Source organism: Artemia franciscana, chromosome 7, assembly GCF_032884065.1.
Source record: "Artemia franciscana chromosome 7, ASM3288406v1, whole genome shotgun sequence".
Classification (NCBI taxonomy): domain Eukaryota; kingdom Metazoa; phylum Arthropoda; class Branchiopoda; order Anostraca; family Artemiidae; genus Artemia; species Artemia franciscana.
In genome coordinates, this window is record NC_088869.1 from 33,546,727 (window position 1) to 33,565,658 (window position 18,932).

Genomic DNA, 18,932 nt, shown 5'->3' on the forward strand with positions numbered 1-18,932 from the left:
CTTTTGATGTAGCTATTGGTATCAAAATTCCATTTTTTAGAGTTTTGGTTTCTATTGAGCCGGGTCGCTCCTTACTACAGTTCGTTACCACGAACTGTTTGATTGAGATCAACAAAGAAGCATAAGATATTAGATATAATGATTTTCTTCTTCAAAAACCTTAGGCCTTATCACCTGTCTGAGTGAAGTTACAATCAAATTTGGCCGGATATAATAGTAACTGCTATAGCTCTACCTCATGGGAATTCACATCAAATCCAGCAGGAGTGAGGCGTCCCTAAATTTTCATCATCAAAACTTTTAATAAAAGGGATTGTTAGATGTTAGCTGTTTTTTATATAAGGAAAGGGGGGGGGGGCGTGTTTTACATTTAATTTCCAAAAAGGCCATGGGTATTCAGATGAAGGTTCCAGGGAATGTTTGATGGAAATGTTAAATGAAAACACACTATGTCATATAGGTTTTCAAAAGGTACTATCCCAGGAATGGCTTAGGATACTAAGTTGGAATTTTTAGGGGTGTAAGAGGTTGCTGAGAGGGATGATACATTAATTAAAATGCTAAAAGTGCACGCTACTACTACTACTACTCCCGTTAATACCACTACTACTATTACTATTTACTACTACTACTACTACTGCTACTACTAATACTACTACAACTACTAGTTCTATTGCTAGTGATTTTAAGGCTAAGAGTATCAAGGTGAAAATTTTAGGAAATGTTGAGGGGGGAGTTAAACTAAATCAAAGCACGCTAAGTGCGAAGAGGTTGTCAAAAGGGTGTATCAGCAATATTTATATATTTTTTGTTTTACTGCGCATAAAACCTGATAGGTCAAATGCATTTTGATCCATTGATAAATTAATATTCTATTTACAAACAATTTGGTCTCTCGCAAATCCATATGCAAGCTCAAACACTATAAAGGAAAGAAGGTAGACAAATACACAGGCCTAGCATTAAGCTTTTAGAGATAACACACACACGCATGATGTCATAGAATTAGCCAGCACGCCGGTTTTTGCAGGAAATGGGAACGACAAAAAAGATTGGTGATTTGGATGTATTAGTTTTAGTAATAGTTGGAAGAGAGTAGTAATATGATCACTTCTTTAACCTCGATGTTATTCTTAAAAAGGCGACTCACAAGTTTATCTGCAAATATTAAAAAAGGGGATAATGCAACACCTTGAATTTTGAAATGTTGTCCTCAATGAAGTAAAAGATGAAAGAGGAAGATACAAATCCATCAGTTCTTCCAGAGTTGCGACTAGATCCTGCCCCAGGATATAGAAATAACGAGTGCCTTAGTGTCGTTGAACTAAGGCCTCATAGGCTAACAGCCAGCCACTTAACACTTTCAAGATGCTCCAGTGGGGAAACTGGGAGCGACCCAGAACTTGAATGCAAGTGTGAGGATTGCTGTCTTGGTACTGTAGACAGGAGGATTAGCCGGATATCTCAGGCAAGTTGATTCTGGAAGCAATACTTTTAGCTTTAATTCTAAGAAATTCTCTTGTGTTTAGACATAGGGATTTATGCACGGGACCGTTTCTTAGATTTAGAAGATGATATGGAAGCGGTAGTGATGGCCTAGAGTCGATTATGCAATAGATTCCCAACTGACTTAAGTTAAGTAAAGCTTGAGCGGTATTTCTTGGAGGCTTTTCGACTGCACTTTCATTTGGATTTGAACCTGACTAACTTTTGAGTATAGCTTAAGCTAGGGTGTCATCAGAATGGTGGAACATCCCTAGAGCGAATTGAGCTAGCATAATTCCCAGCTTTAGGAACAGACATTTCGAGCTTTACTTCTTCCTATAGCGAAATTGTCCATCCAAAGTAAAGATAACATATCCTCGATATTCCATTCCTCAGGAATTAACTGGAATACGTTCTAGGATTTGACGAGGAACCGGACAATTTATTAATATATATATATATATATATATATATATATATATATATATATATATATATATATATATATATATATATATATATATATATATATATATATATATATATATATATATATATATATATATATATATATATATATATATATATATATATATATATATATATATATATATATATATATACTAGCTGTTGGGGTGTTATATATATATATATGTATATATATTATATATATATATATATATATATATATATATATATATATATATATATATATATATATATATATATATATGTTTTTAACTACGTAAAACTTGCGAATATACAACATTCTTCGCTGTCCCATGGTCTGTGCATATAAATAGATTGTCAGGTTTACCGACTCTTGAACAAGCAATATATAATTGTCCATGGGAAAAACAATCCGTATTCAGATCTATGCCTCATTATTCTAATGATTGCCCTTGAGCTTTTTTGATGGTGATTGCTAATCGAACATTCCCTGTGTCCCCGTCGTCATTTATATATCCCCCTGTGCCCCCCGGCGTCCCCGTTGTAGTTGTGTCCCTTTGCCCCGGTCGTCATATATATTCCCTGTGTCCCGGTCGTCATTTGTGTCCCGGTGTTTTTTTCTTTTTAGTTTTTTACCTTTTTTTAATTTTTTTTTCTTTTTAGGTTTTTTTCTTTTTTTAGCTTTTTTCGCGCCATAACCGCCATTGTAGTTGTGTCCCTGTGTCCCACCTGTGAATATATATATATATATTTAACTACGTAAAACTTGCGAATATACAACATTCTTGGCTGTCCCATTGTCTGTGCATATAAATAGATTGTCAGGTTTACCGACTCTTGAACATGCAACATATAATTGTCCATGGGAAAAACAATCCGTATTCAGATCTATACCTCATTATCCTGTGTCCCCGTCGTCATTTATATATCCCCCCTGTGCCCCTGGCGTCCCCGTTGTAGTTGTGTTCCTGTGTCCCGGTCGTCATTTATATTCCCTGTGATCCGGTCGTTATTTGTGTCCCGGTGTCCCAGTCTATAATTTCTCTTTGAGTGTTTCCCGGTCGTCATTTGTGTCCCGGTGTCCCGGTCTGTAATTTCGTCAGTCGACAAACATGACGTCTTTTGACAAACAACTTCATGACGGCATACAGCTCAATCCTTATAATGGCGTCAGTCGACAAATATGACGTCAGTCGACTGACAAACAACTTATCTATACATATATAAATAAGTTGTCTGTCTGTGTGTCTGTCTGTCAGGTGACGTCATGTTTCTGTGTCGACTGACGTCAGGAAGTTAGTTGTCGTCATTTTTGCTATGACGGTGACGTCATTAAAGATATTCAAGACATATATGTTCACGTAGAAATCTATTAATGTTTAAGTTTAAAATGACTGATGAACTTACAATGGCAAAAGCCGATGAAGATGCTCAAAGAGTCTATGCCAAAAAACTTGCTGCTGATAGAGAAAGTCAGAAAAGAAAGCGTGCCGAGGAATCAAAAGAACAGCAAGGAAATAGGCTTGAGGCTAAAGAACGCAAAACCGCGCAGTTAGATGAAGATCCACCTGGACAGCGAGAGTCAAAACATAACAAAACTGAAAATGATAGCGATGATGATTGGGTTTGGGATTTTGACTTGGATAAGGTCATCAATACCTACCAGATTTTAGTTAAAAAACAAAGGTTCGGTGATATGTATTTCATAGTGAAGCTGAAAAATAAAGAAGAAAAAGAAAACTGAAAAAAGAAAAAAAGTAAAAAACTAAAAAATACTAAAAAGAAAAAAAACACTCAAAGAGAAATTACAGACCGGGACACAAATGACGACCGGGACAGAGGGAATATAAATAACGACCGGGACACTCAAAGAGAAATTACAGACTGGGATACCGGGACACAAATGACGACCGGGACACAGGGAATATAAATGACGACCAGGACACAGGTATTTAAGAATATCGTTCAAAGACAAATTTTTAATTGTAAGAAGACCGTTGAAAGAGAAATTTCTAATTGTAAAATGACTGAAGAACCTACAATGGCAACACCCGAGGAAGCTGCTCAAAACGAATGTATTCAAGCCGAAGTAGCTGAGTTGGTAAAGCGTTATGTTTCAGGTTCTAGGTCCGAGAGGCTCCAGGTTTGAACCTTGGCTTTAGCATTAATACAAAAGAAGAAAAAAACTAAAAAAGGTAAAAACTACAAGAAAACTAAAAAGAAAATATATATATATATTTATATATATATATATATATATATATATATATATATATATATATATATATATATATATATATATATATATATATATATATATATATATCTTCTATATATATAAAAATAAGTTGTCTGTCTGTGTGTCTGTCAGGTGACGTCATGTTTCTGTGTCGACTGACGTCATGAAGTTAGTTGTCGTCATTTTTGCTATGACGGTGACGTCATTAAAGATATTTAACATTATTAGTACATACGGCTTTGTATATGCACAGACAATGGGAAAGCCAAGAATGTTGTATATTCGCAATTTTTACGTAGTTTAACTCCTGCAGACGAAATGAATGCTTGCCTGAAAAATTCTAATTTATGGGCACACGTAAAAATATTAAAATTAACTACAAATATGCGTGTCCGATTGCAGAACGATGACTCTGGTCAAACATTTTCAGATCAATTAATGGCAATTGGAAACGGAAAGCTCACAGTAGTGGGAAAGCCAAGAATGTTGTATATTCGCAATTTTTACGTAGTTTGAAACATATATATAAATCTATCTATATTCACAGGTGGGACACAGGGATACAACTACAATGGCGCGTAACTAATATGGCGCGTAACGACTTACGCGCGCGGGGGGGCTTGGGGGGCGCGAAGCGCCCCACCAACTAGGTGTTGGGGTGGCGCGAAGCGCCACCCCAACAGCTAGTATATATATATATATATATATATATATATATATATATATATATATATATATATATATATATATATATACTAGCTGTTGGTGGGGGCGCTTCGCGCCCCCCCCCAAGCCCCCCCGCGTGCGTAAGTCGTTACGCGCCATATTAGCTACGCGCCATTGTAGTTGTGTCCCTGTGTCCCCCTTTGAATATAGATAGATATCTATATGTTTTTAACTGCGTAAAACTTACGAATATACAACATTCTTCGCTGTCCCATTGTCTGTATATATAAATAGATTGTCAGGTTTACCGACTCTTGAACATGCAACATATAATTCTCCATGGGAAAAACAATCCGTATTCAGATCTATGCCTCATTATTCTAATGATTGCCCTTGAGCTTTGTTCATGGTGATTGCTAATCACACATTCCCTGTGTCCCCATCGTCATTTATATATCCCCCCTGTGCCCCCGGCGTCCCCGTTGTAGTTGTGTCCCTGTGTCCCAGTCGTCATTTATAGTCGACAAACATGACGTCTGTCGACACACACGCCCCAGTCGTCATTTGTGTCCCGGTGTCCCAGTCTGTAATTTCTCTTTGAGTGTCCCGGTCGTCATTTATATTACCTGTGTCCAGGTCTGTATATACATTCGTTTTTGAATTGGTATATGATGAAAGAATTTTTTTGTTTTTTTCCCTTTTTTATTTAGTTTTTTTTGGTTTTTACCTTTTTTCAGCTTTTTTAGTTTTTTTTTTTTTTTAGTTTTTTTGTAGTTTTTACCTTTTTTAGTTTTTTTTTATTTTATTATTTTTTTAGTTTTCTTTTTCTCCTTTATTTCAGTTTTTCCTTTTTTTAGTTTTTTTTCTTTTTCAGTTTTTAGTTTTTTCAATTTTTTAGATTTTTTTATTAGTTTTTAGTTTTTTTTTCTTTTTAGTTTTTTTTGTAGTTTTTACCTTTTTTTAGTTTTTTTTTTAGTTTTTTCCTTTTCAAGGTTCGAACCTGGAACTTCTCGGACCTAGAACCTGGAACATAACGCTTTAACAACTCAGCTACTTCGGCATGAATACATTTACCTTTTTTAGTTTTTTTTTATTTTTTTTTTTTTTAGTTTTCTTTTTCTCCTTTATTTTTCAGTTTTTTTCCTTTTTTAGTTTTTTTCTTTGGTTTTTTTTTTATTCCCTGTGTCCCGGTCTTTATATACATTCGTTTTTGAATTGGTATATCTATATATATAAAAAGCTATATTTATAAAAATAAGTTGTCTGTGTGTCTGTCGAGTGACGTCATGTCATCATGTCATGTCGTCATGAAGTTATTTGTCGTCATGTTTGTTACGACGATGACGTCATTAAAGGTATTAAAGAAAATCGTTCAAAGACAAATTTTTAATTGTAAGAAGATCGTGGACGGAAAAATGTTTAATTGTAAAATGACTGAAGAACCTACAATGGCAACAGTCGAGGAAGCTGCTCAAAGAGTCTATGCCAAAAAACTTGCGGCTGATAGAGAAAGCAAGAAAAGAAAGCGTGCCGAGGAATCACAAGAACAGCAAGAAAACAGGCTTGCGGCTGATAGAAAAAGTAAGAAAAGAAAGCGTGCCGAGGAATCACAAGAACAGCAAGAAAACAGGCTTGCGGCTAAAGAACGCGAAACCACGTAGTTAGATGAAAATCCACCTGGACAGCGAGAGTCAAAACATATCAAAACTGAAAATGATAGCGATGATGATTGGGTTTGGGATTTTGACTTGGATAAGGTCATCAATGCCTACCAGATTTTAGTTAAAAAAAAACAAAGGTTCGGCGATATGTATTTCATAGTGACGCTGAAAAATAAAGAAGAAAAAGAAAACTGAAAAAAGAAAAAAGGTAAAAAACTAAAAAAAAAAACTAAAAAGAAAAAACACTAAAAGAGAAATTACAGACCGGGACACAAATGACGACTCGGATACCAGGACACAAATGACGACCGCGACACAGGGAATATAAATGACGATCAGGACACAGGTATTTAAGAAAATCGTTCAAAGACAAATTTTTAATTGTAAGAAGATCGTTGAAAGAGAATTTTCTAATTTTAAAATGACTGAAGAACCTACAATGGCAACAGCCGAGGAAGCTGCTCAAAACGAATGTATTCAAGCCGAAGTAGCTGAGTTGGTAAAGCGTTATGTTCCAGGTTCTAGGTCCGAGAGGTTCCAGTTTCGAACCTTGGCTTTAGCATTAATACAAAAGAAGAAAAAAAAACTAAAAAAGGTAAAAACTACAAAAAAATGAAAAGACAATACTAAAAAAAACTAAAAAAGCTAAAAAACTAAAAAAAAAACTAAAAAAAGGTAAAAAACTAAAAACTAAAAAAGAAAAAAAAACTAAAAAAAACTAAAAAAGAGTAAAAACTACAAAAAAAACTAAAAAGAAAAAAACTAAAAACTAATAAAAAAAAACTAAAAAAAACTAAAAACTGAAAAAGAAAAAAAAACTAAAAAAGGAAAAAAACTGAAAAATAAAGGACAAAAAGAAAACTAAAAGCCGGGACACAGGGAATATAAATGACGACCAGGACGCTCAAAGAGAAATTACAGACTGGGACACTGGGACACAAATGACGACCGGGATACTGTGAATACAAATGACGACCGGGACACAGGGACACAACTACAACGGGGATGCCGAGGGCACAGGGGGATATATAAATGACGACGGGGACGCAGGGAATGTTCGATTAGCAATCACCATCAACAAAGCTCAAGGGCAATCATTAGAATAATGAGGTATAGATCTGAATACGGATTGTTTTTCCCATGGACAATTTTATGTTGCATGTTCAAGAGTCGGTAAACCTGACAATCTATTTATATGCACAGACAATGGGACATCGAAGAATGTTGTATATTCGCAAGTTTTACGTAGTTAAAAACATATATATATCTATAACGAAAAGAGAAATCTTTTCTTTTTTATCTATATTCATAACTTCACTTCTCAATTGTGTACCATATAATACGCAAGCACTACTATTACTTGGAAATACTCTTTTATGAAATTATAATACCCTAACCGCAGAGCCCCTTCAATCGAATCATTTATCCATCTACTCGTTTAAAATAGTTTAATGTCCATTTTTTCATCCCAAAGCGAATATAATCTCAAAACTTTTTTTCTTTTTGCTGATAGGAAAGAAAAAGCCTAACGTTCGGTTCGCGCCCATGATTTTAATACTTCTAATTAATAAAAATATAGACAGAAAAACGGGTGTAATATTTACACTACGGATGTAACGGGTCTACGGGTGTAATTACGGGTGTAATTGTAAGATTGAGAGCACTCAAGGCATACACGGACACAGGAAGCTTCCGTCCCCAGTTCCTAGGAAATCTTAAAATTTCTTGGAATTTCTAGGCACTTTTTATTCAAGTTATCAACTAAGTTTGTGTTTATTGTTGTCCCTCCCCTTTAAAATCCGACCCAACCTCTATTAGGGATGGAATGGAGAAGTCCCTAAGTTTTCATCAAGATATATAGCAGAAGAGGTTGTTGGATCTCAACTAAGCTTAGTGCAAAGTAAAAACACATGTTCAAGATGTATTTTTTAGAGGTCCATATCTGACTCGATCTCTTCAAACACAGGAGAAAGAACTGAGAGGAACCCCTAAATCTTGTCACCAGAACATCTAAAAAAAGGGATCCCCACATTTTATACAAACTTTTTAGAAAGTAGTAGTTTCAACAGAGAAACTAAAAATTTTAAGTCGTCCGAATAAAATTAAAATATCCCAGTAACGCCTTTTGGTCTGGGTTCAGAAGCTGAGGGTAGGTTTGTAGCTATTATTGAAAAATATTATTCAAACCATTGAAATTAAAAAAACAAACATTGAAATTAAAAAAAAATCTTCAACCTGACGTTAAACAGAGATACGGGTGAATTTGGCTTGAAAATTTATTATGATTCACTATGGTCAAATAATACAAATTTAGTTATTCTTAATACCATTGACCTTTGTTTACCTGATAATGAACCTTCACATAAAAATCGAGTCAATGGACCAGGAACTGGGAAAAGAGACTAGCATCTGTAACTGCTTTGAAGAAAATAAGAGCGCTAAATAATATGTAATTAATTAATTGTTTTGGTTAAACGTTGATGTTTTACTTGAATTATTTTAGTTTATATGCTAATGACGGCCACTGTATATGTGACCGAAATATCCAGAGCTTTTTGTTGTTGCTTCACTTTGTTTTGTTTTCTGCTATTGAACTGTGTAGGTTTGTATTCATTGAGCATATTGTAAGCCTGGTGGAACTTTGAACCTCGAAAATTTTTCAGGTTCACCAACATCTTTGGAATAGGCTGACTGTAAATATCTGAAGTCCATTACTTCTTTTGGTTTGGGATTATTGAGCCTATTCCAGGTCCCATAAGTAGATTTGTTCTTGCCTTATCGAAAATATCCCAAGGTCTTTAGCTCCTTCGGTATGGGCTGATCGAAAATAGCAGTTCTGAAAATAACAGTCGAAAAGCAAGTCAATTTAGTTATACGATAAGGTTCTGAAGCAGTCCTAAAAAGTTGGTCATTAAGGTTCTTCAGTTAAAGCAGCTTGAAATGTGCATAGTGTGGCAGCTATGGCCGATGGAAAAGTTATTATCGTTGTTTTGAAAGTCGAATAAAAAGCTGCACCAGGAAACTAACGAAACTTTTTTAGGGACAAAAAATCTGCCTGTAAAAAAGAGGTAAAAAAACTGAAACGACAGACTATTTCGAAAAATCATTACAGGGAATCAGCCTGAAAAGCCATATTAAAAGCAAAAATTAAAATAAAAACCACGTCACTTTAAAAAATAAATGAGAATTGCCAGAAATTTTATGAAGCTAATATTTTTAGCGATATTTGTGCTAAAATCATATGGAATGGACGAGATATGATTCCACTTCAAAACGAACAAATGACAGGCTTCATACACTGTTGAGCTTTTGGGTCTATACTCCGCCCTCTGTAATCTTCATTTTTATACAATTTTTTTTCTTTACCTTTCACGTAATTTCGTTGTTTTTCTATACGTTCTTGAATCCCCCTCTCCCATCTTCCCTGAGATTGATTTATCTGTATGTACCTGATCGAGATCATGTATTATAATTCTTGTTGAATGTCAGATTTGCGTCAATAAAGTGTGTGCAAGGGTTTCACAATTAATCTAGTTAACTAGCATTTATGATGCAATATTTGTTTACTTCTACTTGGCCCACTATTACAATCAGTACATTACGTATTGACTTCTGTTTTATTTAAACTTAGTTTGATTTATTTCGTAAAATTCAATTTTTAGAGTGAGATTTATTGATATGTCTTGCACTTAACTCCTGTTGAATAATCTTGCGTGTTTGTTCAGGGGGGAGAGTCTATTTTACTAAAAAGAATTCTTGTTATTTTTTCGTTTTGTCAAAATTGAATACACGTTATCATTATGTGCACGGTTTTCGTATATCTTATATGGGGCTCAGTAGAAAGGAAAGGCCGAGCAAAAGACGAAAATTTAATAACAAATAGACGAAAAAGCATCGAACAAGATATCCAATTTTCACTTCGTTTTATTACAAATATTAATATTCTTCTTTTACTGAAATCTTCTTTACAGGCTTCTGGATGGAAAAAGGTAAGGAGTGTTGTGAGTTGGTCACCATTCATTCAGACATACAAGAAGCAGAGATACCCTTGGATACAGTTAGCTGGCCATCAGGGTAATTGAGAATCATTTCTGTCTATCTGTAGTTTCTTTGCCTATATTATGTTACAAAAGATATAATATGCTCCTCCGTACATAATATACCCTTTTGTCTTTTTTCAGCTTTAAAAAAGAGATTCAATTAGAAAATGAAAATTTTTATTTTCCATGGAAAGTAAGGACCGGGCTGAGAAGTTCAAACGAGCAAAACTCACCCTCTTGCTAGGAGAATACGCGCTTAACCAAGCTAAAAGTGAAATTAATAAAAAATGAACCCAAATCGAGTAGCAGTAGTAGAAAAAAGAATGAAGCTAAATTTTAAACGAATAAAAAATTATGCGAATATATATGATGCCACCGCCTCCATTAAGCCACCCAAAAAGCTGGACTGCTATTTGGCTGGAGTGTCAAAAGTTAGAGTGTCACGAGTAGAAATAAAATCCTTTAGTAGTTCAAATTTAACCACTGGTGCTACTAAAAACTTACTGCAGCTCCAAACTACCTGAGGCCGACGCAGCACGAACGCTCCTCCTCCATCCCAACCTATTCAAAGCCTCCCTCTTTACACGCTCCCAGGAAATTCCCATTTCTCTTTAATCTTTCCTTACGACATCCTCCCACCCCGTTTGGTAGCAACGTGCTTTTTGTTTGGTCTCAGACGGTTGGCCAGCAAGGACCATCTTTGGCAATCTGTCATCCTTCACCCGCAAAACCTAGCCATTTCAACCTGTCTCTCATTATAGGCTTAGAAAACAGGATTGAATAACATTTTTTACAGCTTAGAGTTTGTAAGCTTATTAAGTTATTAAATATTAACTTTTATAGGGTACTTTATAAAGTTATTCAAACTTAAAACTGGCTTAGAAGTTCAAACGAGCAAAAATCAGCCTCTAGGAGAATACAAGCTTAACCGAACTAAAAGTAAAATTAACCAAAACTGAAGCCTAAATCGAGTAGCAGTTAGAAAAAATAATGTATTTTTTTACAGCTTACAGTTTGTAAGCTTATTAAGTTATTAAATATTAGCTGTTATAGGATACTTTATAAAAGTTATTCAAACTTAAAAAGGGCTTAGAAGTTCAAACGAGCAGCACAGTCAGACAGTCATCCCATACAGCTTATGCCTACCACTTAAAGTACTTGATGCTTAAAGCTGTTGAATAGTTAGACTGTTTCTCTAGCGGTAATCAATATCTAAACATATACCAACAATACAGTCCTTTTCCATGCCCATGTTCACCGCTTAAATGTACGGACAATGTGAATCGTCAAACGGACAGACTTTCGATAATCTTAAATCGTTTGGATATCTCAAAAATTTTTGATAACTAGCAACTTGATCTTCTTCCGCATAAAATGGTAGTATTCTCCCCGCAAAACAACAGAAAACGCTGGTTTGCTGTGCCACAATCTTTCGCCCTAATTAAGAAGTTAAACGATCTTCTTCAGGGCAAAATTATAGTTTTGCCACAAAATGGCGGAAAACGCTGCTTTGCTGTGTCACAATGTTTTAGCCACTTTGAAAGGGCACTAGAGCACTTAATTTCCGTTTGAAAGAGTCTCTTCCCCGCTCCCGATTTTTGAGCACATCTGATCAATACGATCACCCTTCGTGAAAAAAAGAAGAAAAAACAGATGAACACTCATCCGTGACCTTTCTTCTAAAAAAATAGTAATGCCAAATTTTTTTATTTCTGCAAAAAGAAACTTGGAAGGGGAACCTATACAACAGGGTTCTCTGATAAGCCGAAATTGACGTTGTAATTTTTACCAGGATCTCTTGCCGTTTTGGGGTGTTTCCCCTCTTTTGTAAAATCAGCTAAATTGTCTCAAGTTCATAGCCTTCGATGGGTAATTTTAAACTTTATTAATTTTATATAGACTCCAAAATCTGATTCTTTTGATATATAAATTGTTATTCTAACTCAGTTTTTTTTTTAGAGTTTCAGTTACTACTAAGCCGAGTAGCGTCGTACTTAAAGCTTGTTAACCTGAACTGTTTTATTAGAAACATGTCAGATTCATTAGTTTTGAATTTGCTCATCAACAGTTATTAGAACAAGAAAATTGGATCGATACTTCTGGCGAAAAGTTGAAGCTTCTTGTGCCCATTTCAAGTATCAAAATGCGCCCATCACAAAGTACGCTTTCTGCAATTTTGTGTCCCAAAACAACAATTATGCCCTGAACACTATTAAGCAAAAATTATCTCATAGTCAATATATCTAAATCTGTCGATAGCAAATCTTCCAGCTACAGAGAACATGCTACAACGTGGTATCGCATTTCTCCCTAGTATGCAGCTAATACAGAGTGAACGATTATTATTGACAATTTTTAAAGTATTCCTAAGGCCCGAGACACAATAAGGGTTTTTTTACCGAGCGTTTCTGATATGTTTATTGCGGAAAAACAAGAGCTAAGAGCTCATATGGCACTTGTGACGAGGTCAGAACAGCCAAAAGCCAAGAGCTCATATGGTATGAGCTCTGGTAAAATTCTAAGAATCAAAAGATTGCTTTAAAAGGAAAATCAGAAGCTTAATGCAGGTCGGGATTTGAAATAAGAGCTCTGAGTCACGAGGTCCTTCTAAATATCAAAATTTATTAAGATCCGATCACCCACTCGTAAGTTATAAATACCTCATTTTTTCTAATTTTTCCTCTCCCTTCAGCCCCCAGATGGTCGAATTGGGGAAAACGACTTTATCAAGTCAATTTGTGCAGCTCCCTGACACGCCTACCAATTTTCATCGTCCTAGCACGTCCAGAAGCACCAAACTCGCCAAATTACTGAACCCCTCCCCCCAACTCCCCCAGAGAGAGTGAATCCAGTACGGTTACGTCAATCACATATCTATAACATGTGCTTATTCTTCCCATCAAGTATTATCCCGATCTCTCCACTCTAAGCGTTTTCCAAGATATCCGGTTTCCAAGGTTTCCGGTTTCCCCCTCCAGCTCCCCCAATGTCACCAGATATGGTCTGAATTTAAAATGAGAGTTCTAAAGCACAAGATCCTTCTAAAGATCAAATTTCATTAAGATCTGATCACCTATTCGTAAGTTATAAATACCTCATTTTTTCTAATTTTTCCGAATTACTCCCCCCCCCCCAACTCCACCAAAGAGAATTTTTATTGGATGCAATTGGGAAAATGGTGTGGGGGCAATTTTCTTTCAATGGCAGCATAAGTTCTGATTTCCAATCAAATCAGCCCTACCAAAGTTTATACGACCATCCCTTCCATTTGAAGTGCCTCTCGGGAAAAATCGGAGTTTTATGGCATTAAGGTTGGTGGGTGGAGGCTAGTTGCCATTGGATCACTTTTGACTTTTAAAAAGGGAACTAGAACCTTCAATTTCTAATCGTTTAAGTACCTACTGAATTTTATATGACCACTTTTTCCATAAAGACCTTATTTGCCCCCGGGTCGTAAGTTACAACCCTTCCTCTGGGTTTTGGAAGGAGGGGTATGTTGAGCCCAAAGTTTTGTCTTTTGATCGTTGGACTATTTTAAACAAAATGGCTGTCCGAAAATTTTGATCGGATGCATTTGGGGAAAAGATGGGAGGATTATGCCCGCCCATCACTTTTGAAGAATCTTAAAAAGGTAATTGAAAATTTTTATTTCCAGTTAAATGAGCCACTTCTAATGTTTATCCGACCACCTCTTACATGTAACCTTATATCCCCGGGGGTATAACTTACAACCCTTCCCCCAGGCTCTAGAGATCATTGTTGACCCGTGGGGTTTTGTTGTTCGATCATTAAACTATTTTGAAAAAAGGCTATCTTAAAACTTGGATCAGATGCACTTGGGGAAAAGGGGCCTTGGGGGTGGGCTAGTTGCCGTCCGATCACTTTTGAGTCTTAAAATGGGCACTAGAAATTACGATTTACAATCGAATGAGTTCCCTCTGCAGTTTATGCTACCATCCCTTCCATGAGAACCCTATATGCCCCCAGCGTATAATTTACAGCACTTGCCCCCAGATTCTGGTGGGCTGTGTTGTCACCGGAGTCTTTTGTTATATGATCTTTAGTATGTTTTGAACAACTTGGGTGTCGAAAAAATTTGATCTGACACTTTTGGGGAAAAGAGGGTTGGGCAAAGGGGGAAGGCTAGTTGCCATCAGATCACCTTTGACTCTTAAAAAGGGAATTCGAACTTTCAATTCTAAACAATTGAGTCCCTTCTGAGTTTTATAGGTCCACTCCTTAAATAAAGCTTTAAATGCCCCATGGACGTAAGTTACAACCCTTCCCCGGGCTCTGGGGAGACTGCTGACCTCGAAGTTTTGTTGTCTGATCATTAGACTCTACCAAACAAACTGGCAATCTCATAATTTTGATCGGATGTATTTGGGGAAAAGAGGGTAATTATGTGTGCGGAGGAGGAGGGTAGCTACCCTCCGATCCCTCTTGACTCATAAAAAAGTATCTAGAACTATCTATTTCCAATCAAATGAGCCACTTCTGAAGTTCATACGACCTCCCCTTACATAAAAATTTATATCCCCCAAGGCATAACTTGAAATACTTGGCCCTGGGCTCTGGGGGGATGTGTCGACCCTGGAGGTTTTATCATCTTATTTTGAACTATTTTTAATAATTTGGCTGTCTCAAAATTTGTATCAGATGAGTTTGGGGGAAAAAGGGCGTGTGGGAGGGCTAATTATCCTTATTATCCTATTAATTGTCCTATTTCTTTTGACTCTTAAAAAGTGAACTAGAACTTTCAATTTTCAATCCCTTCAATTTTCAACGTCCCTCCTATAAGAACCATATATGCCCCCAGGGCATAACTTACAACGCCTGCTCCTGGGCCTGCACCCGGATGGGGGGGGGGGTCGACACCAGAGTTTTTGTTATATGATCTTGGAACTATTCTTTTAACATGTCAAAATTTTTATCGAACTTATTTGAGTAAAAAGGGGCGTGGAAGGAGAAGCTAGTTGCCCTTTAATCTGTTTTGATTCTTAAAATGTGAAATTTATCTGTTAGTTGTAAATCAAATGAGGCCTCCCTGAAGTTTATACTAGCATTCATTCTATAACAAGCATACATGTGCCCAGGGCATAATTTACAACGCCTGCCCCCGGGCCCTGGGGGGCTGTGTCGACCCTGGAGTTTTTGTTATATGATCTTTGAACTATTTTTAGCAAAATGGTTGTCTCAAAACTTTTATCGGATATATTTGGAGAAAAGGGGTGTGGGTGTGCTAGTTGCTCTCTGATCACTTTTGACTCTGAGAGAGGGCACTAGATCTTCGGATCTCCAATCGAACGCTATAGCGTTGCATCTATAACGTTGCATCTGGTTTGCTTTAAACAGTAAAATTGTTTATTCTAATGTTTCGCAAAGCGAATGGCAAATAACATTTTTGAAATTACCAACTGTTTGAGTGGTTGGGTTATAAAATACTTTAAGGAAGGTACTTGAAAGTTGAAACAGCTCTTTGTAAAAAGCTAATGATGTTCCTTTCCCATATAAAGAAAATTATGTTCATTTCCTTTGAGAAAAATTGCGCTTTCAAACTCATGGTAAAATATTCGCATCAAAGTCAAGATCAAACTCTGCAATACAAAAAAATGAGCTAAAAAAAGAGGAGAAAATAGAAAGCGGTGAAAAACCATCATAGTGCTGTTTTTAGAAGGACCATGTCAATTTAAAAAAGTTATGCTTTAGATTTAATCCTAACCCAACTCAAGGTCAGGTGCTGCAAGACGGAAAGGAAAAGGAACTTAAAAAAAATGAAATAATCAATTAGATGAAAAACCATCAGTGCTGGTTTAAAAACGATCGCATCTACGATTAGTTTAATACGCTGAGAAATATTCAACTAAAATGTGGTTTGTGGTTAATCTCAGTTGACGCATGTAATGACGCAAGGATAAGGAAAAAAGAGAATTGTGGAACACTGTCAAAATATTCTGCCATTTTAATCGAATATTTTATGTACTCTGTAGAAAAAGTGCAAATCTCTAAGAATGTTAAAGCAGCATTAAAAGTACTGGCCTCCTAGTATTGGCCCTTTATCTTGTTTTGAAGAATAGGCTCTGCGTTGCTCATATTTTTTTTTTTTACCATTTATGACATATTCCAAGTTAATCAATTTGAATCAGCCATTGGCCGCATAATGAACTAATCCTAAAACAATTTCAAACTTAAGTAAAATAAGTAAATTAAGCTAACATTAAGTAAAATCTACGCCATTGCAGAATAATTGTAGTTGAACTGCTAAGTTTCTGGGATTTAACCACCAAATCTAGACTTTCACGTAAAAACCGTATAAGAAGTTTTTTCCCCGGACATTTTTTTTTTTTTTATTCAATTCCATATTCTGCCACCTATTGTTGTCTACAATTTCTTAAGTAACTAATCCATACTATTTATTTCTAGATTTGTCTATATAGATTGGTGACACCCATAGAGGTGACTTTATTTTGTTTTGTATCTGATAGGTGTAACACTTATAGGATACCTCATCGAAGACAAAGCATTTTGAAGTTTGATTGTATCGATTTGTGACACCTTAAATTTTGCCAACAATTACTTTCTGATTGGTTCAAAATTACTCGGCGTGTGTAGGAACAAGAAGACCTCGATGAAGGCAAGCACTGTTGAAAACAACTTCTTGTACTGACTTCAGACACCCAAAAATACCCCCAAATTTGTTTTGCATCGGATCGGCTTTTAACTTACTGGACATACATACTGGGCAAAAAAAAAAAAAAAAAATACGAAGAAAAAAAATCTAGAAAAATTGTTTCAAGTGGACTAAGATGCGTATAATTAATTGGTCAGTTAATTTAAAAAAAGTTAAAAAAAATTATATCTATTCAATGTCAATTAAAAGGTTTCATTCCTATTTTGAACTGTTATACTTTCGTTATATATATATATTACATAAAAAACTAGTTTTTTTTAACTGAAAGTAAGGAGCGACATTAAAACTTAAAACGAACAGAAATTACTCCGTATGTAAAATGGGTTGTCCCCTCCGCAATCCCTCGCTCTTTAACCTAAAGCTTTTAATTTGTTTTAAAAAGCAGAATTGTGGCAAAGAGTCAAACTTTAGCGTAAAGAGCGAGGGATTGCGGAGGGGACAACTCGTTTTATATACGGAGTAATTTCTGTTCGTTTTAAGTTTTAATGTCGCTCCTTACTTTCAGTTAAAAAAAAAAGGTTTTCTTATGTAATTTCTGAACGTTTTTGAATTAATGCATGTTTGATTTTGGCTCTCCACACATAAATTATTAAAATGAAATTTGCATATTAATTCCTTTTTTGGCTAAATGGCTTTCTCTTAGTTTTGATCAGACGATTTTGAGAAATAAGGGATGGGGAAGGAGGCCTAGTTGCCATGCAATTTTTTGGTTACATAAAAAGGCAAATATAAATTTTAATTTTTAACGAATTTTTTTATTAGTAAAAAATATACGTAACTTGAGAATTAACTTACGTAACAAACTTTTATATTCTTTAATTTTTATTATGTATATGAGGGGGTTTGTACCCTCGTTAATACCTCGTTCTTTACACTAAATTGTAAGATTTGTCCCAATTCTTTAAGAATAACCCCTGTATCAGAAAGGCCGTAGAATAAATAGTTGAAATTACTAAAAATACTATAGCATAAAGAGCGAGGTATTTATCTCCTCCTAAATACCTCGCTCTTTATGCTAAAGTATTTTTAGAACCCCTCATATTCGTAATAATCTCTGTTCGTTTTAAGTTTCAATGCTACTCTTTACTTTCAATTGAAAAAACTTTTCCATGTTTATTTTTTCATTGTTTTTTTTTTCTAGTAATTTTAGAAAATCCTGCGCCCTTTTCATTGAATTTCTGTTCCCCCGTGACATATTTCTCCAAGGAAAGATCCTCCCACATAGCCCCCTACCCTCAACCCCAGCCCCAAAACCAAAAACAAATCTCCTGAAAACGACTGTACACTTCCCAATAACCATTATTATGGTCCCCTCCCCCAGGGACTGTGGGGGAGTAAGTCATTCCCAAAGATATAGTTATTATGATTTTTGACTATGCTGAACAAAATGGCTATCTCAAAATTTTGATCTGTTGACTTTGGAGAAACAATGAGCGTGGGAGGGGGCCTAGGTGCCCTCCAATTTTTTGGTCACTTAAAAAGGGCACTAGAACTTTTCATTTCCGTTAAAATGAGCCCTCTTGCGACATTCTAGGACCACTTGGTCGATACAATGACCCCTGGGGAAAAGAAAAAAAAAAACAAACAAATAAACACGCACCCGTGATTTGTCTTCTGGCAAAAAATACGAAATTCCACATTTTTGTAGATAGGAGCTTGAAAATTTTGCTATAGGGTTCTCTGATACGCCAAATGCGATG

At 35.6% G+C, this 18,932-nt stretch overlaps 1 protein-coding gene across 1 annotated transcript in view; it reads left to right on the top strand.

Annotated features, from left to right (window-relative positions):
* The window catches only part of LOC136029186 (inositol-trisphosphate 3-kinase B-like), a 113,955-nt gene that overhangs the window by 30,992 nt on the left and 64,031 nt on the right, over positions 1–18,932 (top strand). Inside the window, exon 4 of the mRNA XM_065707311.1 lies at positions 10,473–10,575. Coding sequence (XP_065563383.1) covers positions 10,473–10,575 — 103 coding nt within the window. The remainder of the gene's footprint in view (positions 1–10,472; positions 10,576–18,932) is intronic.